Below are 17734 nucleotides of genomic sequence, written 5' to 3' on the forward strand. Positions count from 1 at the left end.
AACAACAACAAAAATGCATACACACAAGGCCCAGATGACATTTTGTAACAGACTCAATACACAGTTTTTATATTGATTGGAATGTCTTTTTAATATGTTACAAAATATGATAGTTGCTATCCAATACATATTATCCAGATAATTAGAGTAAATTTCAGAGGAGTAGTAAAGTTATTAAAGTTCAAGTTAAGGTCAGCAAAAGTTCACATGTAAATTGTACTATTTATGGCATATTTGGCTTAAAATTGAATTCTTAGTAAACCATGAATATATCTTCCGTGAGCAGATACTCCCAACTACTTAAAAGTTGGATAAATTCTGTGTTAAACAACACTCCTGTATTGTGAGCCTAGTTCCTCCTGACCTGCCTTGCGAAACGCTCATGTTGCATATTCCAGGGGCTGGAGGAGGACATCCCAATAACGCAGCAGGCAAGCCTGCGGCCTGCGTTCCCATGGAGCAGGCTCCCGATGTCTCCGCCGAGCCCCAAGTCGTCTCTCTTCTCATGGATCACCACCGCTCTTCCGAGCACAGACAGGTTTCCAAACAGGGTGGCCTCTGATTCAATCAGCACTTTGATTTGTCCTTCCTGTGAGATGAAGTTACCAAAGTCTCCTGGGTGTTTAGGATGGTTCACATCAAACGGGTTGTAGTGACCACCGGTTGAGTCGCATCCCCGGCTCAGGTCTCCGTACTGATGGATGTGCACGGCTCTGGGTTCTGGAGCATCCTCTGTTGGGAAGCCATTGAGCCGAAGGAGGACTTGAAGCTTTCCCTCAGACTGCTCTTGTTTAAACAGCACCTGCCCGTATACCTTGGGAAGCCCCTCAGGAAGTGAAGTGCTGGGTCTCACTTTGCAGGCTGCATACAGAGTGCCATTGTACTGAGAGACCTCTGGAGGAAGGAGAGTATCGGTGTTTGCTGAGATGCATTGACAACTGGCCAGCAGTACCAGCAGAGCAGTTTGGAGTCCACTCGATGACCTGGATCATAACAGGATTAGAAGACCAACTCAAAAGAATGGATTACAGAAACCATGGAATAAACAAACAGCAACTTGAACAACAGATCTTTTTAGAAAATAGCTTCTCCTTGCATAGCGCTTAACAATTCATTCACACACACATCCACATGTTGATAGTGGCAAGCCACTGTTGCTCTGGGGCGGTTTGACTTGCACTGGGGCCACTGGGCCCTCTGATCACCATATAAGTTGTGTTTAACAGTTTAAACAGTCTTGTGAGAAGAGACTTGCATCACTGACACTGACGAGATTTTAGTTTAGTCATGTTACACAAACCAAGATGTTTTCAAAAATAAAAGCATATGCAAGTGTTTGCTAGCAGGTATTTTAGGTCTTTTTAGAAACCTAAAAAAAAAGCTTGTATTTTAATCGGTTAAATTGCAGAAGCACATGGCTTGTAGAGAAGGGGTAACAAAGTCCAGTCCATGGTATCCTATTAATGATTACATTATTTAAGTTGTGTTGAAGAAGAGACACAAATCACAAAGAAGTAAGCAAAAAAAAAAAAAAAACAATAGATTTTCGAATATAGTTATTAAAAATTTGTTTTATTTACATGTCCAAACTTGGAACCTGTAAGTCAACAAAGATGTCTTTTTTACTTAAACTTGGAAATTACAAGTAAAAACTTGCACAAGAAGACTGAGTTGTTTTACAAAAAAAGAAAAAAAGAGAGCTCGTCTTGAAGCCAGTGATTCAAACCTTTCCCTGCTTAAACAAATGTGATTATAATTGATGGCCGATTAAGCTCTTACTGAAGTGCGGTTATCTGAATCTGGCGTGTGAAAACATCTAAAACATGCTGTGTGATGTTTGTCTCAAAAACGTTGTTTTCAGCTCTTCATTTTCATGCTGCTGGCCAACAACTTTTTAACATTTTGGAAACTAGTTACGTAAGCTCCCAATGTTTGGCATGGTTGCACATTTTCGATTATTTAAAAGACTAAAAGAAATGGGTTTCTCATCAGGCAAATCTGAAGTAGTTATGCAGTAAGCAAAAAGATGCACTTGTAGGATCGCACACTTACCTGTAAATGCGCATGGTCAGCAATGAAAACAAGACTTCAAGCTTCAATGTCTCTTTACGCTGTTGAACGGCAATATAGTGGTTCTCTGAAAAAGACACGATGCCACTGTTTCCTAACAGTCCGTGCGCGTCAGTGGGCGTTTACATGCCGAGGGTGGAGCGCCTTTCCCCCATTCTCTTTCTTATTGGTTAGGGGCATGAGCGTTTTTGTCTGTCACGCATGTTTTCTTAGAGGAAAAATATATATAATTACAGATGTCTTCAATCTCTGCCGACTCAAAGCACGATTTATTTAATTGCCATAGATTATTGCTTTTGCGCAAGCAACTTGGTGTGTGTCAACAAAAATTGCTTCAAAGCAAGAAAGTGTAAAAAATAAATAAATAAAATAAAAAATTGGAAGGAACCAATAATGTCTGCAAGCAATTGCAAGCTGTTAGAGCGCTGTTAACCCATACAGTATGTACTGGATTACAATACAAGATTTTTATGTGCGTAGTGTTTTAGTAAGAAAGCATGTTTTTATCGCAGGACGTATTGATACTCTTTAATAGCCCAAGACAATAGTCAGGTGACGCTTTTCCAAAAATGATTATGAGTTAGTATGATCATCGTTTTGACAGTTTGCCTATCTGTTAAGGAGTTTCAAACTTTTAAAATTCCATCATTCTGTTGTTGGAAAAATCATTTCTTTTTGGTCAACATTCAAGACCGCTATCAATCTTCCCAGGACTGAACTTCTGGAGTTCACTGTTTAGAGAAGATGCAAGAGCTCCATCTCAGACTGTACAGCAGAGGCCTTCAAATCCAGGCCTCCAGGGTCAGTGTCTTACAACTCTTAGACGTCTCTCCAGAACCAGAATCAAACACGGAGAAACAGCATTTCTGTTTTTCTGCTCCTCTAATCCAGAGCAAACTTCCTGAAAATTGCAAAACAGCCGAGATACCATTTGTGTCTCTAAACTTGCTTTCAAAATTGACTTAGCAGATTACACCTTGTTGGGAATTAATTTTAAATCTTAGGTTAATGCAAACAGCAATGGTCATTAGAATTACATTTAATGCATGAAGCAAAAGCATAAAACACACAAAGTTAATAGTTGAGAATTTTTATTTTAAAGTGAAAAATGCTCCTTGGTTCATCTCAGTCAGAACCATCAACGGTAGATGGTCACAACAATGCGTATCTTGAACAGCTGGGAAAGTCTTTCCTGCACCAAGTTTGTGAATCTTTTGAAGCAGCTATGAATGGACCTAACATTTGTCGGATGAGCATCGGGTTGTGAGGACAGCCTTTCAGTAACTGTCTCTGCCCAACCCTCTGCAGAGGAGCTGGTAGGTTCTTTAAGACTCTCGGTGGCCGACTCCGACGAACGTTTCTGCTTCATCTCCCTCCACTGACGCAGGCAAGACTTCAGGTAGACCTCTAAACAACACCTGTATACTCTCTTTTCGAAACTAGAAATGGGATGATTAAAAATGAGTCACAGACATGAAAATGTGAATGAATACCAACGTTTGAGAAAACTGGGTGAAAAAGTCATAGAACATACCTATCAGAGAAATGCTTAAAGCTCAGTTCTGATGAAGCTCTTCTGGGTTGGTTGGGTGGAATAATTTGACGAAGTGTCTCCAGGGGATTAAGGAACAAATCTGAGTAACTTGACGCCTCAGTGATGGACCTCATGGTCTTGAAAGAAATGTGTTCATGACCTGAAAAATTAGGAGAAAAAAAACTTTGTCAGTTCTGTTCTGATGTTCATGGCTTTATGATTTATTCTGTAATATTCCTAATGTTTGTATTAGGAGGTGATCCTCCTTTCAAAGTAGATTCCAGACTCACCTTCCTGATCCTCATCTTGCTTGTTCTGTAATCGCTGATCAGTTCCTGCACTTTTAGCAGAGATCCTAGAAGATGGTGGCATACTTTCTGTACCAGTGTCTCCAGAAATGTAGCGTTTCTCTGCACCAACAGCTGGATCAGCATTGCTTTGCTGTTTGTTTTCTTTGAAGGATGGATCCATGTCAAAGAAGAAAACATTTTTCTTAAATCTGTAAAACTGATTGTAGCTGCCAGAAGTATCAGCATTTCCTTTTACAGTTTCCACAGATCCCATGTGATGTTCCAAGGGACCTGGTGACTTGTTCTCCATGACGGTTTTCCCTGCTTGGTGGCAGTTCATTGTTTGGAATGAGCCTGTGAATGAAGACAGATACTTTAAAATGGATAAAACTTATTTCTGTTTTCACAGCCAACCCAAATGTCTTCAACAGAGCGGAATGTTTGACAAGACGTCGGTTTGACACATCAAAATAACAGCTAGATTCAGCTTGACTTACTCTTTTTTGCTTTTTCTTTCATATTTTTAAAGGTTTCACCTGGTTTCATCTCACATAAATCTTTTCCACTGGGCTCAATGGCAGTTTTTATGCTGTTTTTTGCTTTTTTTTCTGTATCGAAACAATTCTTCTCAACATCAGAAAAACTAGGTAGCATATTTGGGGAGGAAGCTGACACAACGTTATAGTCAAACTTTTGATTTTGGTCCAAAATATTGGACCACATTGAGCTGTGTTCAAGAGAAGTGTGAACAGATTTTGTGTTAGTTTGTTCTGCCTCAACATCCAGCTCTTGCTCTGCCTCCTGACTGTCCTTTTCTGCTGATTTAATGTGCTTTCTACTTTTTGGTTTATGAAATATCCTTCTACTAGATTTTCCTTTCTTCTCAGCAGATTTAGGCTCAGATTCATGTGGAGGTTCGCTCACTGTCTGTTGGTGTTGGTGAACAACTCGCTGGCTTTTAAAAAGCCTTTTAAATGCTGCTCCTTCGTTTGGCTGGTAATGGGAAGCCTTTGTTCTTGCAAAGTCTCCAGCTCCATCTTGATGATCTTTAGTCTTTGAGCTAGAGGTTGATGGCAACAGCTCATCCAAGTCAGCAGCAAACTGTTTAGGTTGTCCCAAACCTAATATGGACATGTGCGCAGGGTCAGAAATTGCAGTTGTGTGAGGAGACAGAAAGGAAACAGCTTTGCTGCTTCTCTTAGTGGGAGGTCCCACTCTTTTGCTCTGAAAGAAAGAAAAATACTTCAGTGTAATTAAGTATGTAAAAATACTTCCTAGAGTAATTCAGATTATAGCAAAAATGTTTTATCTATCTTAGCACACATTTGCAAACATGAAATAAAACATTTGAGATTTTAAGACACTTTAGGTGTCTTCTGTTCTCCACAAATCGGAAAACTGCTAAATAGATGAAACACTGACTTAATTTAATTCAAGGCTAAAAACCACCTGTTTAGAGTTGCCTTTGAACCATAATGGCAACATACTTGATATGTATTGATCATTTTGATCATGTCACTTAACAAAATGTAATGTTTGTTTCGCATTTCCCAACTGGTGACTAGATGATGTTTTTATAAGAATAAAAACATCATGACATAAAATGTTTGGATAAAACATTTATCCAAATATACAGTTCGAATGACTGCATATTTTTGTTTGTTTATATGTATGTTTGCTTTTTCGTTGGTTTGTTTGTTTGCTTGTTTGTTTGTTTGTTTGTTTGTTTCAACCTAATTTCAATTTACATCTTTTGGGTGACCTCACAAGCTTAATGTTAACAGTTCATTTGGGTGAAAACACATCCCTGTGCTTATTTTAGCTAAAGTGTGCCACACAACTGAGCCATAAAATAAATCCAGATTTTTGTAAATTTTGTACAGCAAATTATAGATGATTTTAAGGTCAAAGTGATGGTGACTTTACTAAGTTTTAAATTAGATATATGCTTTTTTCCCATCAGCAATCATTTTGGATAAATGCCTTTTACATTTATCTAAAATGTACAAAATACAGAGAAATTATGCTGAGAGGCAGAAAATAAAAACATGGCCTACAAAAACCAGCAATATACAAGTACAACTGATCATTCAGTCATCCATTGATATATATATATATATGTTTTACCTTTCTGAAGGGAAACATCACAAGATTCTTGTTCTTGCTCTGTTTGTAAGACAGTTGTGATCAGTTTCAAACTTCTTCAAACTCTGTTGGATGTGGATTTTCTGCTCTCCTGAGTGAAAATGAGGACAGAAGAATTCTGCATCACTGAAAAATTCTCTCCTTACTCTTGAAATTATAATGTCACAGATGAGTGATGTCACGACTGATTATGACATCTAGAAGAACTAGATTAAATCTAGAACTAGATTGATTCACTAAATGCTTTGCAAGCATTCATATATATATATATATATATATATATATATATATATATGTATATATATATATATATATATATATATATATATATATATATATATATATATATATATATAGACATTTTTTACCCTGAATTTCTGTTTCACTGTTATTTAGTTTATATCAGTTCTGTTTTAAAGTACTACCTAAAGTACTAGCTGTCAGGAAAAAATGAAGAAAAATTAGAAAAATAATTGAAAAATAAAACATTTGTAATCTTAATTGTGTATATATAACAGATAAAATCTCATCGGCATTTAATTAATAAGTTCTCCGGCTTCAATGTGCAAAAATTAGTGAGATTTCAAAATCTGTAAGGTAATGTTATAAATGATTTGAGTCAGCCATTGCATTATCTGACATAATTTTATCTTTCTGAATCTTTCTGAAATTGTTTTATTTAAAATGTGGCCATTTAAAAGCAAACTGTACTCCACTATTGGTGACTTCAGAAATGGAGACATGTGAGATAAATCATGCAGTAGGATCCAAACCAGCAGGTGGCGGTGTTACAATCTGTAAAACAAATGTGGAAAGACACAGCGCAGGAATCAGGAAACTGGTAGTTGCATTTGGCGCAGCACTGTTGTGTTGGCGGTATCGATAAACTACATTTTCCTAACCAATATGTCCAAAAGACACCGTTTGGACTTGGGCGATGATTACTCCTCCAGTAAGAAACGGTCTGACGGGTAGGTGAAGCTGCACAGCGTGTTCATCCCCCTGGAACAATGAAGCTAAGAGCTAGACGTTAGCCGGTGCTAGTTCAGTAAGCTAAGTGCCAGCCAAAAAGCCGAAACAAAAATAACCTCTGCTGTTAGCGATGCAGCTTATTTTGATTTGCTTCCTCCCCTCAGCACATGAGCGCTCCTCTGATACGGGACTACAAGTGCTTGTTATTGCTTTAGAGATATCTGAGAGCCAATGGAGGTGAACTTATCTTGAGAAACGAATTATCAACGTTCTCTGCACGTGCGGGGCTAACGGTATTAGCCACATGCTAATAGCTCATTCAGGACATCTTCAAAGTTGCGCAATTTAGATAGCCTTAGCTGCATTGTCAGAGATTGTGGCTTAATGCAACGAAATTGATGCATATTTTAAAATATTAAGTATTATGTAATCTTTGAAGTTAGAAAGTTATGTAGTGTTGCTTTGACGCGATAAGTGTTTCCAGTGTTCAGTGCCATTCGCGCCTCTGTAGTAAGACATCAGGGCTATTTGAGTGTCACTTCCCTAGGTACAAAGTTTTTTAACTACCTTGCAGTTCTAGTTGAGAAGAAAATTCAATCCTTTGTTGTTACGTGTCTTATTTGTATTCAGTTTTATTCAGTTGCGTTTTATTGTCTTTATTATTGTTAATTTTTTTGCCGATTAGGTTAAGATCGATTGACTATTGTTTTGAAAGTATAGAAACGTTCTTTGACTTTATCTTCACAATTTAAAATAGCGCCATAATAGGATTCTGTTTTGGGCTGTATTGCCTTAAAACAAGAAGCGTAATGGTATCAATTTTAAGTGTATGTTTGACATAGAAATTAAAATTCCAGTTTGGAGAAAAACCAGAACGGCCCTGCTGGAATTACTTGTAAATGCAGGAATACATTATTAGCTTGCATTGGCCCATTCCTTCTAGGTTTTCATTTTTATATCAGTAGCCACAGCAACGTCAATGCGGTCCACTTCAGTTTCTACAAGGGTTCTTGAAATGTTGGCCACTGCACTTCCTTTGTAGTGGTAACTGAAGCAAAGATCAATGCTAATCTTTTTGACTGCATATGCCTATTAGCGCTCCAATATTCATATTCACCCCTGTATTTCCCACTAAAAGTTACAACTATGGTTGTAAAAACTGTAAATAGCAATTTCTTAGTAACTGTCAGACCAGTGGCCTATGCTATCACTTCAACACTTGTATGGGAGTTTCAGTAACTTGAATCTGAATAACCTTTTACCCAGGTCTGTCTTTATTGTAACTTTATTCTCTTTAGTCTGGCAACCTAACCTTCTCTAGAGCAGATTAAATGTCCATATGTGTCAAAATGATTGCCCTGGAGCGATTGGTTCTTTTGCAGTGTAAAGAAACCGCAATATGATGGCATGCAGAATGAGCACCTTCTCTCTCTTTTCAATTATTCTTTTTTTTTGCACAAAAATACAAAATTGCTATTTAAATTTTTAATACACTTGTATGTTTCTTATAATCTGCTGTTTTTTCATAACATTATGGTTTTCTTATATTTGATGTTGCAGTGAAATTTCTATTTTATTTTTAATACTTATTTATGTGGATCTTGGGGCTCTCCCTTTGCCTACGGCTGAGCTGCTGATACACTTAAATCTCCTCAATAAGGACCAATAAATGATTATTCTGTTCCTAAAGTTTACTTTGCACAAGTTCAAAACAGACATAAACCCACTAAAAATTGTCTAACTAATAAATTCAACAATTGCAGAAGTTGTGGAATTGGCAAAACACAATATTGACATAAAAATAATCTCCTGAAATCAAGCTGAATTTAAAAGTGAAAGTTTATTGTTCTTTAGGTTTTGCTATCATTTTAACATGTTATGAACCAGTGCTCATAATTGAACAGAAATTGTGCAGTGGTAATTGAGGCTGTTTGCGGTGTTAGGATGTCCTTGTGTAATTAGCTTATCAGGAATGTTTTTGTTCAGTCAGTGAAAGTTGTGATCTCATTTCCTCTTTATGTGGTTATGGGTCAGAAATATCAGCTTTGAAATCTTCTGATCTAGTATTATTTCTCAGTTTAAAACGAGTCTCCTTTGGATAGATTCTTGTTTCATTAAGAGGTTTTGGCGTTCCTGAATGCAATATGCTCATCTGTCACATGAGCTCGATTTTGTAAAATAATAAATATTCATGCTTTATACATCTGTTATTCAGGAGGGCTTTATATTGATGTGTTGTTAGTGCATTGTATTTCTATTGTGGAAGATTTAAAATATTTTCACAGAAAACCGTAAACTGCTTTTTCTCATACTTTGTTGTTTTAGAAATTTGTATTGATAGTACTTGATTGTATCATGAAATTGTTGCTGATGAAGCACTATTTTTACTCTCAAAGGAGAGACAGAGACCGCGACAGAGACCGTGAGGACCGTTCCAGAGACAGGGATCGAGACAGAGATCGCGACAGGGACAGAGACCGGGACAGGGACACCAAGTTGTCGGCCGCTCCCTCTAACAGCATGCCGTTGATGTCGAGCATACCCCCTGTCAAGCAGATGAACATGCACCAGCAGATTAACCCATTCACCAATCTGCCACACACGCCGCGCTACTACGAGATCCTGAAGAAAAGGCTACAGCTTCCGGTGTGGGAGTACAAAGAAAGCTTCAGCGACATCATTACACGCCATCAGAGCTTTGTCCTTGTTGGAGAGACTGGCTCTGGAAAAACAACACAGGTATGATATTCATACAGATCCAGCCTAATCCAGTTTAAGGAACAGCTGGGAAAATCTAGAAATTAAGAGTTAAATGGAAGATTTGAAAGAATCCTTTATGAAATAATAATGTTCAAAGTTTTCTAAATTGTTGCCTTTATTTCAATCTTCAGATTCCTCAGTGGTGTGTGGACATGGTGAGGGCCTTGCCTGGTCCTAAGCGGGCCGTAGCTTGTACTCAGCCGAGGAGAGTGGCTGCCATGAGTGTGGCTCAAAGGGTTGCAGACGAAATGGATGTCATGCTTGGACAGGAAGTCGGCTACTCCATCAGATTTGAGGACTGCAGCTCTGCCAAGACTATATTAAAGTAAGGGCTGCTTTTCTGAAGAGGGTTTTTTAGTTCAAGGATGATGTTCCACAGCAATCAGAATTGATCTTGCACCAGAAATGTGCAGTTTATTAAAACACTGTTATTTCCTGCAGATACATGACAGATGGTATGTTACTGAGAGAGGCTATGAATGATCCTCTGCTGGAGCGATATGGTGTGATCATTCTGGATGAGGCCCACGAACGAACTCTGGCCACAGACATCCTGATGGGCGTGTTAAAGGAAGTGGTTCGTCAAAGACAGGATCTGAAGGTGGGTTTTCGTACTATATATACTTTAATGTTATTTTTATTATTATTGTTTTTCAGTAACAATAACACCATTGTTTAAGATATCTAAGATTTGTAATGGAAATCTCAACGTTGGTTTTGATAATGTTTTGACATTCCAATAAGATTTTATCTAATTCTGAAGTCTTGTTCAGAATATATAGCTTCCAAAATGGTTTTTCCTAATATCTGTGTCATGAACAAAAAATCACTGTTTATATTGTCATGTCACACCACTGAATGCAGAGAGTGGACATCAATATAAGTTTTACTGCCATTTTAGAAAAGGCAGAATTAAGCTTGTAGCAATATGCAATTATAATCAATTATTTGCATAATAAATTAAAATGAGCAAAAAAATTCCATTCTGATTAATATTTTTTGAAGGTCAAATTTGTTTACAGAGCCATCGTAATCATTTTTATATGGTTTTGCTTGTAAGTGGTTTTCATTTCTGTTTTATGTTTTATTTTGGATATTTAAAATATCAGTTACACTCTGAAGTGTTCTCTGCAAAATGAAAGTTTGTTTGATCTTTGAGTGAGCAAACTTACATCTTAATTAGCATAGTTAGCGTTACATCCCAAGCATAACTTAAATTTTATATGTTTCAGTTCTAAAAAAGCAGTATCATTTTGATATATTTTAATTTCTTTTTTTATAATATAATCATTGTGTAATCAAGTGTGTCCAATTGAGATCAAAAGATCTCTTTTGCAAGAGAGACCTGGTCAGGAGGCAGAAATAAAAAACAGCGTTACAACATTATTAATAATAATAATGTTAAGGTCGGCCTATTTTTTGTTTTGTTTTAGGAAGGGTGAGTAATATGATGCATTTTATTTGAGTTTTCAAACAACTTGCTCACTGCTAATCAGGACCTGTCGAGATAAAAATCCTACTGTTCTGGTCATCAGTTTTCTTTGGAGCATTCATAGTTTATTGAAACATCAACATATAATAATTATTGTGTTACGAAGTCAACAAATGCAGACTTTCTTCACAAAGTTGTTCTATAAATTGCTGACTACTTTTTTTTAGGTGTGGGAAAAGTAGCTTGTCAGGTTGCCCAATGTGAAACAGGCCCTTCATCAATGGTTACTAAAGGATATTCATCTAATGTTCTGTTGACATTAAAGACTCGGAGCTCACATAGCTTCATAATTAGAAGCATAATTTTTAAATAAGAACAGTGATCATATTGTTCTCTGCACAGGTAATTGTGATGAGTGCCACCCTGGATGCAGGAAAGTTCCAAGTGTACTTCGACAGCTGCCCTCTGCTGACCATTCCTGGACGCACACATCCTGTAGAGATCTTCTACACCCCTGAACCGGAGCGGGACTACCTGGAGGCAGCTATTCGTACCGTCATTCAGATTCACATGTGTGAAGAGGATGAAGGTGACGTCCTTCTGTTCCTCACAGGTCAAGAGGTAATACTTACAATACTTTCAAGTACGTTATTGAATATCGTTGTTTGTCCTGAATGAGGAAGACAAATCATTGTCCTTTCTTTCAGGAAATTGATGAAGCCTGTAAGAGAATCAAACGAGAAGTTGACGACCTTGGCCCTGACGTCGGAGACATCAAAATCATTCCACTGTATTCCACGTTGCCCCCACAGCAGCAGCAGAGGATCTTTGAGCCACCTCCTCCAAGGAAGCCAAACGGCGCTATTGGGAGAAAGGTTTGCTGGCAAAAATGGATGATTCTAAATGGCTCCCACTGTTTACATTCTTGAATGAATATTTAAACTGTTGCTTTCCCCTTCAGGTTGTTGTGTCAACAAATATCGCTGAGACGTCGCTAACAATTGATGGTGTTGTGTTTGTCATTGACCCCGGATTTGCCAAACAGAAGGTGAGTTAAAAGGAACCCTGTTTATTCTATATACAGTACCTTGTAAAAGTGGTCAAACAGGACCAAAATTGCACTTTTTGACCAACATGCATAGACAGACCGTGTCCACGTTGTAACATGGACATAGTGGTATCATGCTGTGGGGTGGTTTTTCTCAGCTTAGCATTGTGAATTGCTTAATTTGGTATTATTCAATATTTATTTCTGAAATATTTTTTCTAAGTCTACTGGTGTTGGTTTAGTTTATCTGTTTTTTTGTCCCACTGTACATGCAGCTTTAAACATGTGTGTTACATACTTTATAATATATGTCTAGGTGTACAATCCCCGCATCAGAGTTGAGTCTCTGCTAGTCACAGCCATCAGTAAAGCTTCAGCACAGCAGAGGGCAGGAAGAGCCGGCAGAACACGCCCAGGGAAATGTTTTCGCCTCTATACAGAGAAGGCCTACAAAACAGAAATGCAGGTGAGTCGCTGCGGAAGTGGGAAGTTGGTTCACGCCCTTCCTGCTTTCCCGGTCTTTTTGATGTTGTAGTTTTTCTTGTTTTTAGTAACAAAAATGGACAAGACAAACTTATCATTAAATTTATGCTTTTCCAGGATAATACATATCCAGAGATTCTTCGGTCCAATTTGGGATCTGTTGTGCTGCAGTTGAAGAAGTTGGGCATTGATGATCTTGTCCACTTTGACTTCATGGACCCTCCAGGTGAGTAATGTTTGATTCCGAAGAAAAGTCATGTTGACCAGTTGACTTGCGGATCCTGATCACCCTTCACTCCCCACCAATGCAGCTCCTGAAACGCTAATGAGGGCTCTTGAGCTGCTCAATTATCTGGCCGCTCTCAACGATGATGGTGACCTGACTGAACTTGGCTCCATGATGGCAGAATTCCCGTTGGATCCTCAGCTGGCCAAGATGGTCATAGCAAGCTGCGAGTTTAACTGCTCCAATGAGATCCTCTCCATCACTGCCATGCTGTCAGGTAATGCCCAGGACTGGGCTGACACCTTCTTGCCTTTAAAAGGCCAAGCTTCTTAAGGGAAACACTCGTTTGAAATAACCAGCCATGTTATTTCTTCGCATTATTCTAATAGGTTTGACTCCAATCTTTAACTTTATACCAGTTAAAGACTGGTCGATGATTATTATAAAATGATTGTGACGAGGTACGGGGCAATCGGTATTTCAGTGTACACCAAGGTTTTAATAAGTTTGTTCAAAACCTCAAATGTTTCTGACATCCAATGCTAAAGTTGAAATCCTTTATGAATGTAATTTCAGAGAAAGTGAGTGACATAGAACTCACTACTGCTAAAATATTTCTGGTCCTGAAGATCATTGGTTACTGTGATGTCGAAGCTAAACAAAAGTAATAGAAGATAAAGTAATTCATTCAACACCCCAACCTGCCAAAACAATGAGCTTACAACATGACATGATGGTGAAATAATAAATAACACATGGTCCAGATGGGCTAATAAAAATCATGCAGTGGAAATTATTATTGGTAAGAAATGAAAGCCATTATGATAAATTTCCATTTTCTCCCAATCTTCCTCTTTTCATCTTTGCTTCCAACAATCTTTGGGACTTTTAGCATCTTAGGCAAAGTAATCTGAGTCAGACATGTGCAGTTACTACAGTTGGTTCATCCAACACCTTGAATATATTCTTGGCATACACAGTGTTCAGTTTTTATTTTTAATATTTTAGCAAACACTTGTTGACTTTCAAACAGTCCTTCACGGTGTTGTACAAAGTTGTTTTAAGATGGTGATGTATATTTTTTTATGTTTTGCAGCCTTATTGTTCACCTTATTTTTAAAACAGCATCCATGGCCTGCTTATGCTTATTTATAACATTATAAGGTGAAGTTGCTTTGAAAAATCATAATTACTAGTTTACTAAAACATTGAACATCATCAAATTTACATGACTTAAATACACTACTGCTGTTAAAATTAAAGTATATGCTTGAGCACCTATGCAACTTTTTAAGTGAAAGTGTTGCATGCGGTCTTTAAATTGTAGGTTTTGTTTACCTACTTGAAGCCTTTTGTAAACAGCCTGTGGATAGGGCAGGCACCACTTATGCTATTTCAGATTTTGCTTAATGCTTATGACTTATTCCGAAGTATATAATTAGATATATTATTGTTTGTCAATGTCATGTGTAGTTAAAGAGAAGACGTTACATGTTTAAAAGTAAAACCTATCAATCCTGCATAAATCAAACCTTGTTGGTGTTTCTAACACTTTATAGTTGTGTGAAAACTCTTGTTTTACAGATGTGGTTAAATGACCCCCCCACTCTCTACGAGCTTATAGCCATTACTGTTGGAAATGACCTTGAGAAAAGCCTGCAGATCCCCCTTTGATAGAGTGTGGTCCTGCCCTGTCCCAACGCAGTGTCAAGTGCCCTAGCATCATAGGCTTTGCTCCATTTTTCTGTGAATGTTTGACTCATCCCTATGGGCGGCTTTGTTGGGGCCCATACCAACCTTGTTTAGTCCCACAGTGTTTTGTCCGTCCCACGGAGGCTAAGAAGGCAGCGGACGAGTCCAAGATGAGATTTGCTCACATTGATGGAGACCACTTGACGCTGCTCAATGTCTACCACGCCTTCAAACAAAGTGAGTGTCAAGCCTTTAGTTCCACTTTTAGTTAGCATGCTTTTCTTTCTTCTTGTTCTTTGTAAGTGATGCCCAGAAAATACAGAAGATGCAGGAAACCTTTCAGGCTCATTTGATGATAGAAGACTCGGATCAAAGCATGTTAGAAAACATTTGGATATTAACAAAAATGTCAATTTGCTTTTTAAAATCATCTTCTAAAAACTGTAGATGTAAAATCTTGATGGAGATGTTGCTGTTTATTTAGTCCTAATTTCTCAGCTTCAATTGTAGATAAGATGAACAGTAAGAATCTTAAGTCTAACTTTTGGCTTTTATCAACCGCATGGTTTTATGATAACATTACACTTGAGTTAAGAATATTAGATTTTAATGTACCTACCTGGGTTGCATTAAAGATTTTTCCCCTCTACCTCTTACCCCGCTATGAATATCAGTCTTAGCTTTCACTGTTGACTTCACTCCCAATACAGTTGCAGTTGTTAAACTGGACTTGGAGCCTATGTTACAGTTCTGTAAAAGCTACAACAAACCTTTTTGTTTTAACATATTTTATTGAGCAATTTCCATGCTTCCAAACTGATATATATATATATATATATATATATATATATATATATATATATATATATATATATATATATATATATATATATATATATATATATGCACCTGAATCACTTCATCTATTGACATTCAAAACACAAAATTTGTCTCCCTCTTGTGGTAGTTATGAAAACACTTGAAGCATCTTGTAATTGATTTTGTTAAATGTACAATTGGCATTGATTTGCCATTGATTCCATCATGTAAACCAAATTATTTAGAGATAGAAGTCTTAAAAAAATATTATTAAAGGGCCTAATGCGGCTGCAGTCTGAAATATTTAGATACGATGCTGTTTTTGAGAGTTTTTCCCTGTGACAGTTGGTAGGTCATATATTGATAAATCAGTTTTTTTTTTTAATCTCTCAATCCTTTAATTTTCTGTTGGATTGAAACTACTTTCTCTGGAGCATAATTTCCTATGATTGAAATTGGTTACATTTAGCTGTTAAATAAAATGAAAGTCTACACACCAGAGTTTGTATGCGAGTTTAACTCCTGAGATCATACATCATTTTCCAAAAGTGGAATCAACAAGTCAGAGCTGGAAGAAAACTATAAATCTAAAACCTCTATCAGTGCAAATCCAGTTTTGTCTGTTCTGTGGTAGCATTAAATGTTTAAGGTAGTTGGGGAATTTTCATCATTATTATTCTTTCACTATGGCAGTCAACAGAGCAAGAATGACAGCATGGTAGCCTCAGTTGGACAACTGTTGTAACCAACAAATGATCTACTTCCACTAGTTTCTCACATGCATAACTCAGAGTTGATCCAAACAGGACACACGTCTCATGGAAACCAGGAACTAAACCATTCATATTCTTTTTATGAAGTTTGCCATTTCCAATTTATTCGTAAAAGTACCACATTACAGCTCGACTATAAAACAATGCTGCTGTTCAGGTTCATTTAAAGCTTAAAAGTCTTGAAAAGTAGTTATCTTGACTCAAATCCTTCTTTTTTTCCAGACCATGAAGCTAATCAGTGGTGTTATGACAACTTTGTCAACTACCGCTCGCTGATGTCTGCTGACAATGTACGTCAGCAGCTGTCCAGGATTATGGACCGCTTCAGTCTGCCTCGGCGTAGCACAGAGTTTACCAGCAGAGATTACTACATCAATATCCGACGAGCGCTCTGCACCGGCTTCTTCATGCAGGTGAGCTATTGGTGTAAAAATATTAGTGTAAAAAGCTTCATCAGAGATGTTGATGCATACAATTTTTGGTCTTTTATTGCTTTTTTTTTTTTTTTTTTTAAAGATTGTAATATTAATAATACTTGTTCTCCTTTCAGGTGGCTCATTTGGAGCGCACAGGCCATTACCTCACAGTGAAAGACAACCAGGTGGTCCAGCTGCACCCATCCACAGTCCTGGACCACAAACCTGAGTGGGTGCTCTACAATGAATTTGTTCTCACCACCAAGAACTACATCCGCACTTGCACAGACATCAAACCAGAGTGGTATGTGCACTGATAGGTTTATCATGAATTCCTGCAGGTTAACTGCATTGAATGAGTTTAAATTGTCATCTCACTGACGAGATTGTTCATGTTTTCCTCTTTGTTGCAGGTTGGTGAAGATTGCACCACAGTACTATGACATGAGTAACTTTCCACAATGTGAAGCTAAAAGACAGCTGGAGCGAATTATTGCCAAACTAGAGAGCAAAGAGTACACCCAGTACTGAATATAGTCGAAGTATCCTGGAAAACAACCTGCATACTGTAGTTTTAGATCTTTCTGTATCATTGTACTTTAATGTTCAAACATTGGCTTTTTGATTTTTAGTATTTGTTTGCTTATTTTTGTTTTCCCATCAATGTCGGTTCTGTAAGTAGGTGTAATGACATGAAATATCAGCAGCAGTCGTTAGATCCAGCTTAATATGATTTTCAAAAGAAATTATCTGGAGCAGGTCTTATAGATGTGGTTGAATTTAATTCAGGAGCCTTTGGAGCCATAACAAAGATCTGTGCTTGCTTTGTTTCTTAAATAAACAAGCTTTGACTTTACTTTTGTGGATAAATTTTTTTTGCTGGATTGGTGTGACAAAAATTATTTGATGGGGAGTTTTTTTGTTGCTTCAAGTTTGAACTATGTCTTGGCTTTGTTACGTAAAAATTAAATGACATGTTAATTTTTCTTGTTTTTTTTCTTATTTTCTATTTACTATTTTCAGTTTGCCATATAAATATGCTAATTTTGGCATATTTGCACTGTACTCAATTGA

General features: G+C 37.3%; 3 protein-coding genes across 3 annotated transcripts; 1 reads left to right on the plus strand and 2 right to left on the minus strand.

The window, feature by feature from the left end:
- Positions 1 to 64: 64 nt before the first annotated feature.
- On the minus strand, positions 65 to 2185 carry sod3 (superoxide dismutase 3). The gene is made up of 2 exons (XM_005807148.2): positions 2053 to 2185; positions 65 to 983 (listed from the first exon to the last, which is right to left on the minus strand). The coding sequence occupies exons 1-2, from the start codon at positions 2064 to 2066 to the stop codon at positions 350 to 352; spliced, it is 648 nt and encodes a 215-aa protein (XP_005807205.1). The 5' UTR covers positions 2067 to 2185; the 3' UTR covers positions 65 to 349.
- A 1023-nt stretch (positions 2186 to 3208) lies between these two features.
- Positions 3209 to 4234, minus strand: LOC111608669. The gene is made up of 3 exons (XM_023334317.1): positions 3895 to 4234; positions 3605 to 3764; positions 3209 to 3509 (listed from the first exon to the last, which is right to left on the minus strand). Exons 1-3 carry the CDS (start codon positions 4232 to 4234, stop codon positions 3209 to 3211), a joined length of 801 nt encoding a protein of 266 aa, XP_023190085.1.
- Positions 4235 to 6856: 2622 nt separating this feature from the next.
- dhx15 (DEAH-box helicase 15) lies at positions 6857 to 17516 on the plus strand. Its single transcript, XM_005807147.3, has 14 exons — positions 6857 to 7010; positions 9408 to 9750; positions 9903 to 10096; positions 10213 to 10372; positions 11606 to 11824; positions 11911 to 12078; positions 12165 to 12251; positions 12568 to 12717; positions 12852 to 12960; positions 13046 to 13237; positions 14767 to 14889; positions 16467 to 16657; positions 16795 to 16964; positions 17074 to 17516. The coding sequence occupies exons 1-14, from the start codon at positions 6946 to 6948 to the stop codon at positions 17189 to 17191; spliced, it is 2289 nt and encodes a 762-aa protein (XP_005807204.1). The 5' UTR covers positions 6857 to 6945; the 3' UTR covers positions 17192 to 17516.
- Positions 17517 to 17734: the final 218 nt, after the last annotated feature.

The sequence above is a fragment of the Xiphophorus maculatus genome, chromosome 5 (assembly GCF_002775205.1).
Source record: "Xiphophorus maculatus strain JP 163 A chromosome 5, X_maculatus-5.0-male, whole genome shotgun sequence".
Classification (NCBI taxonomy): Eukaryota; Metazoa; Chordata; class Actinopteri; order Cyprinodontiformes; family Poeciliidae; genus Xiphophorus; species Xiphophorus maculatus.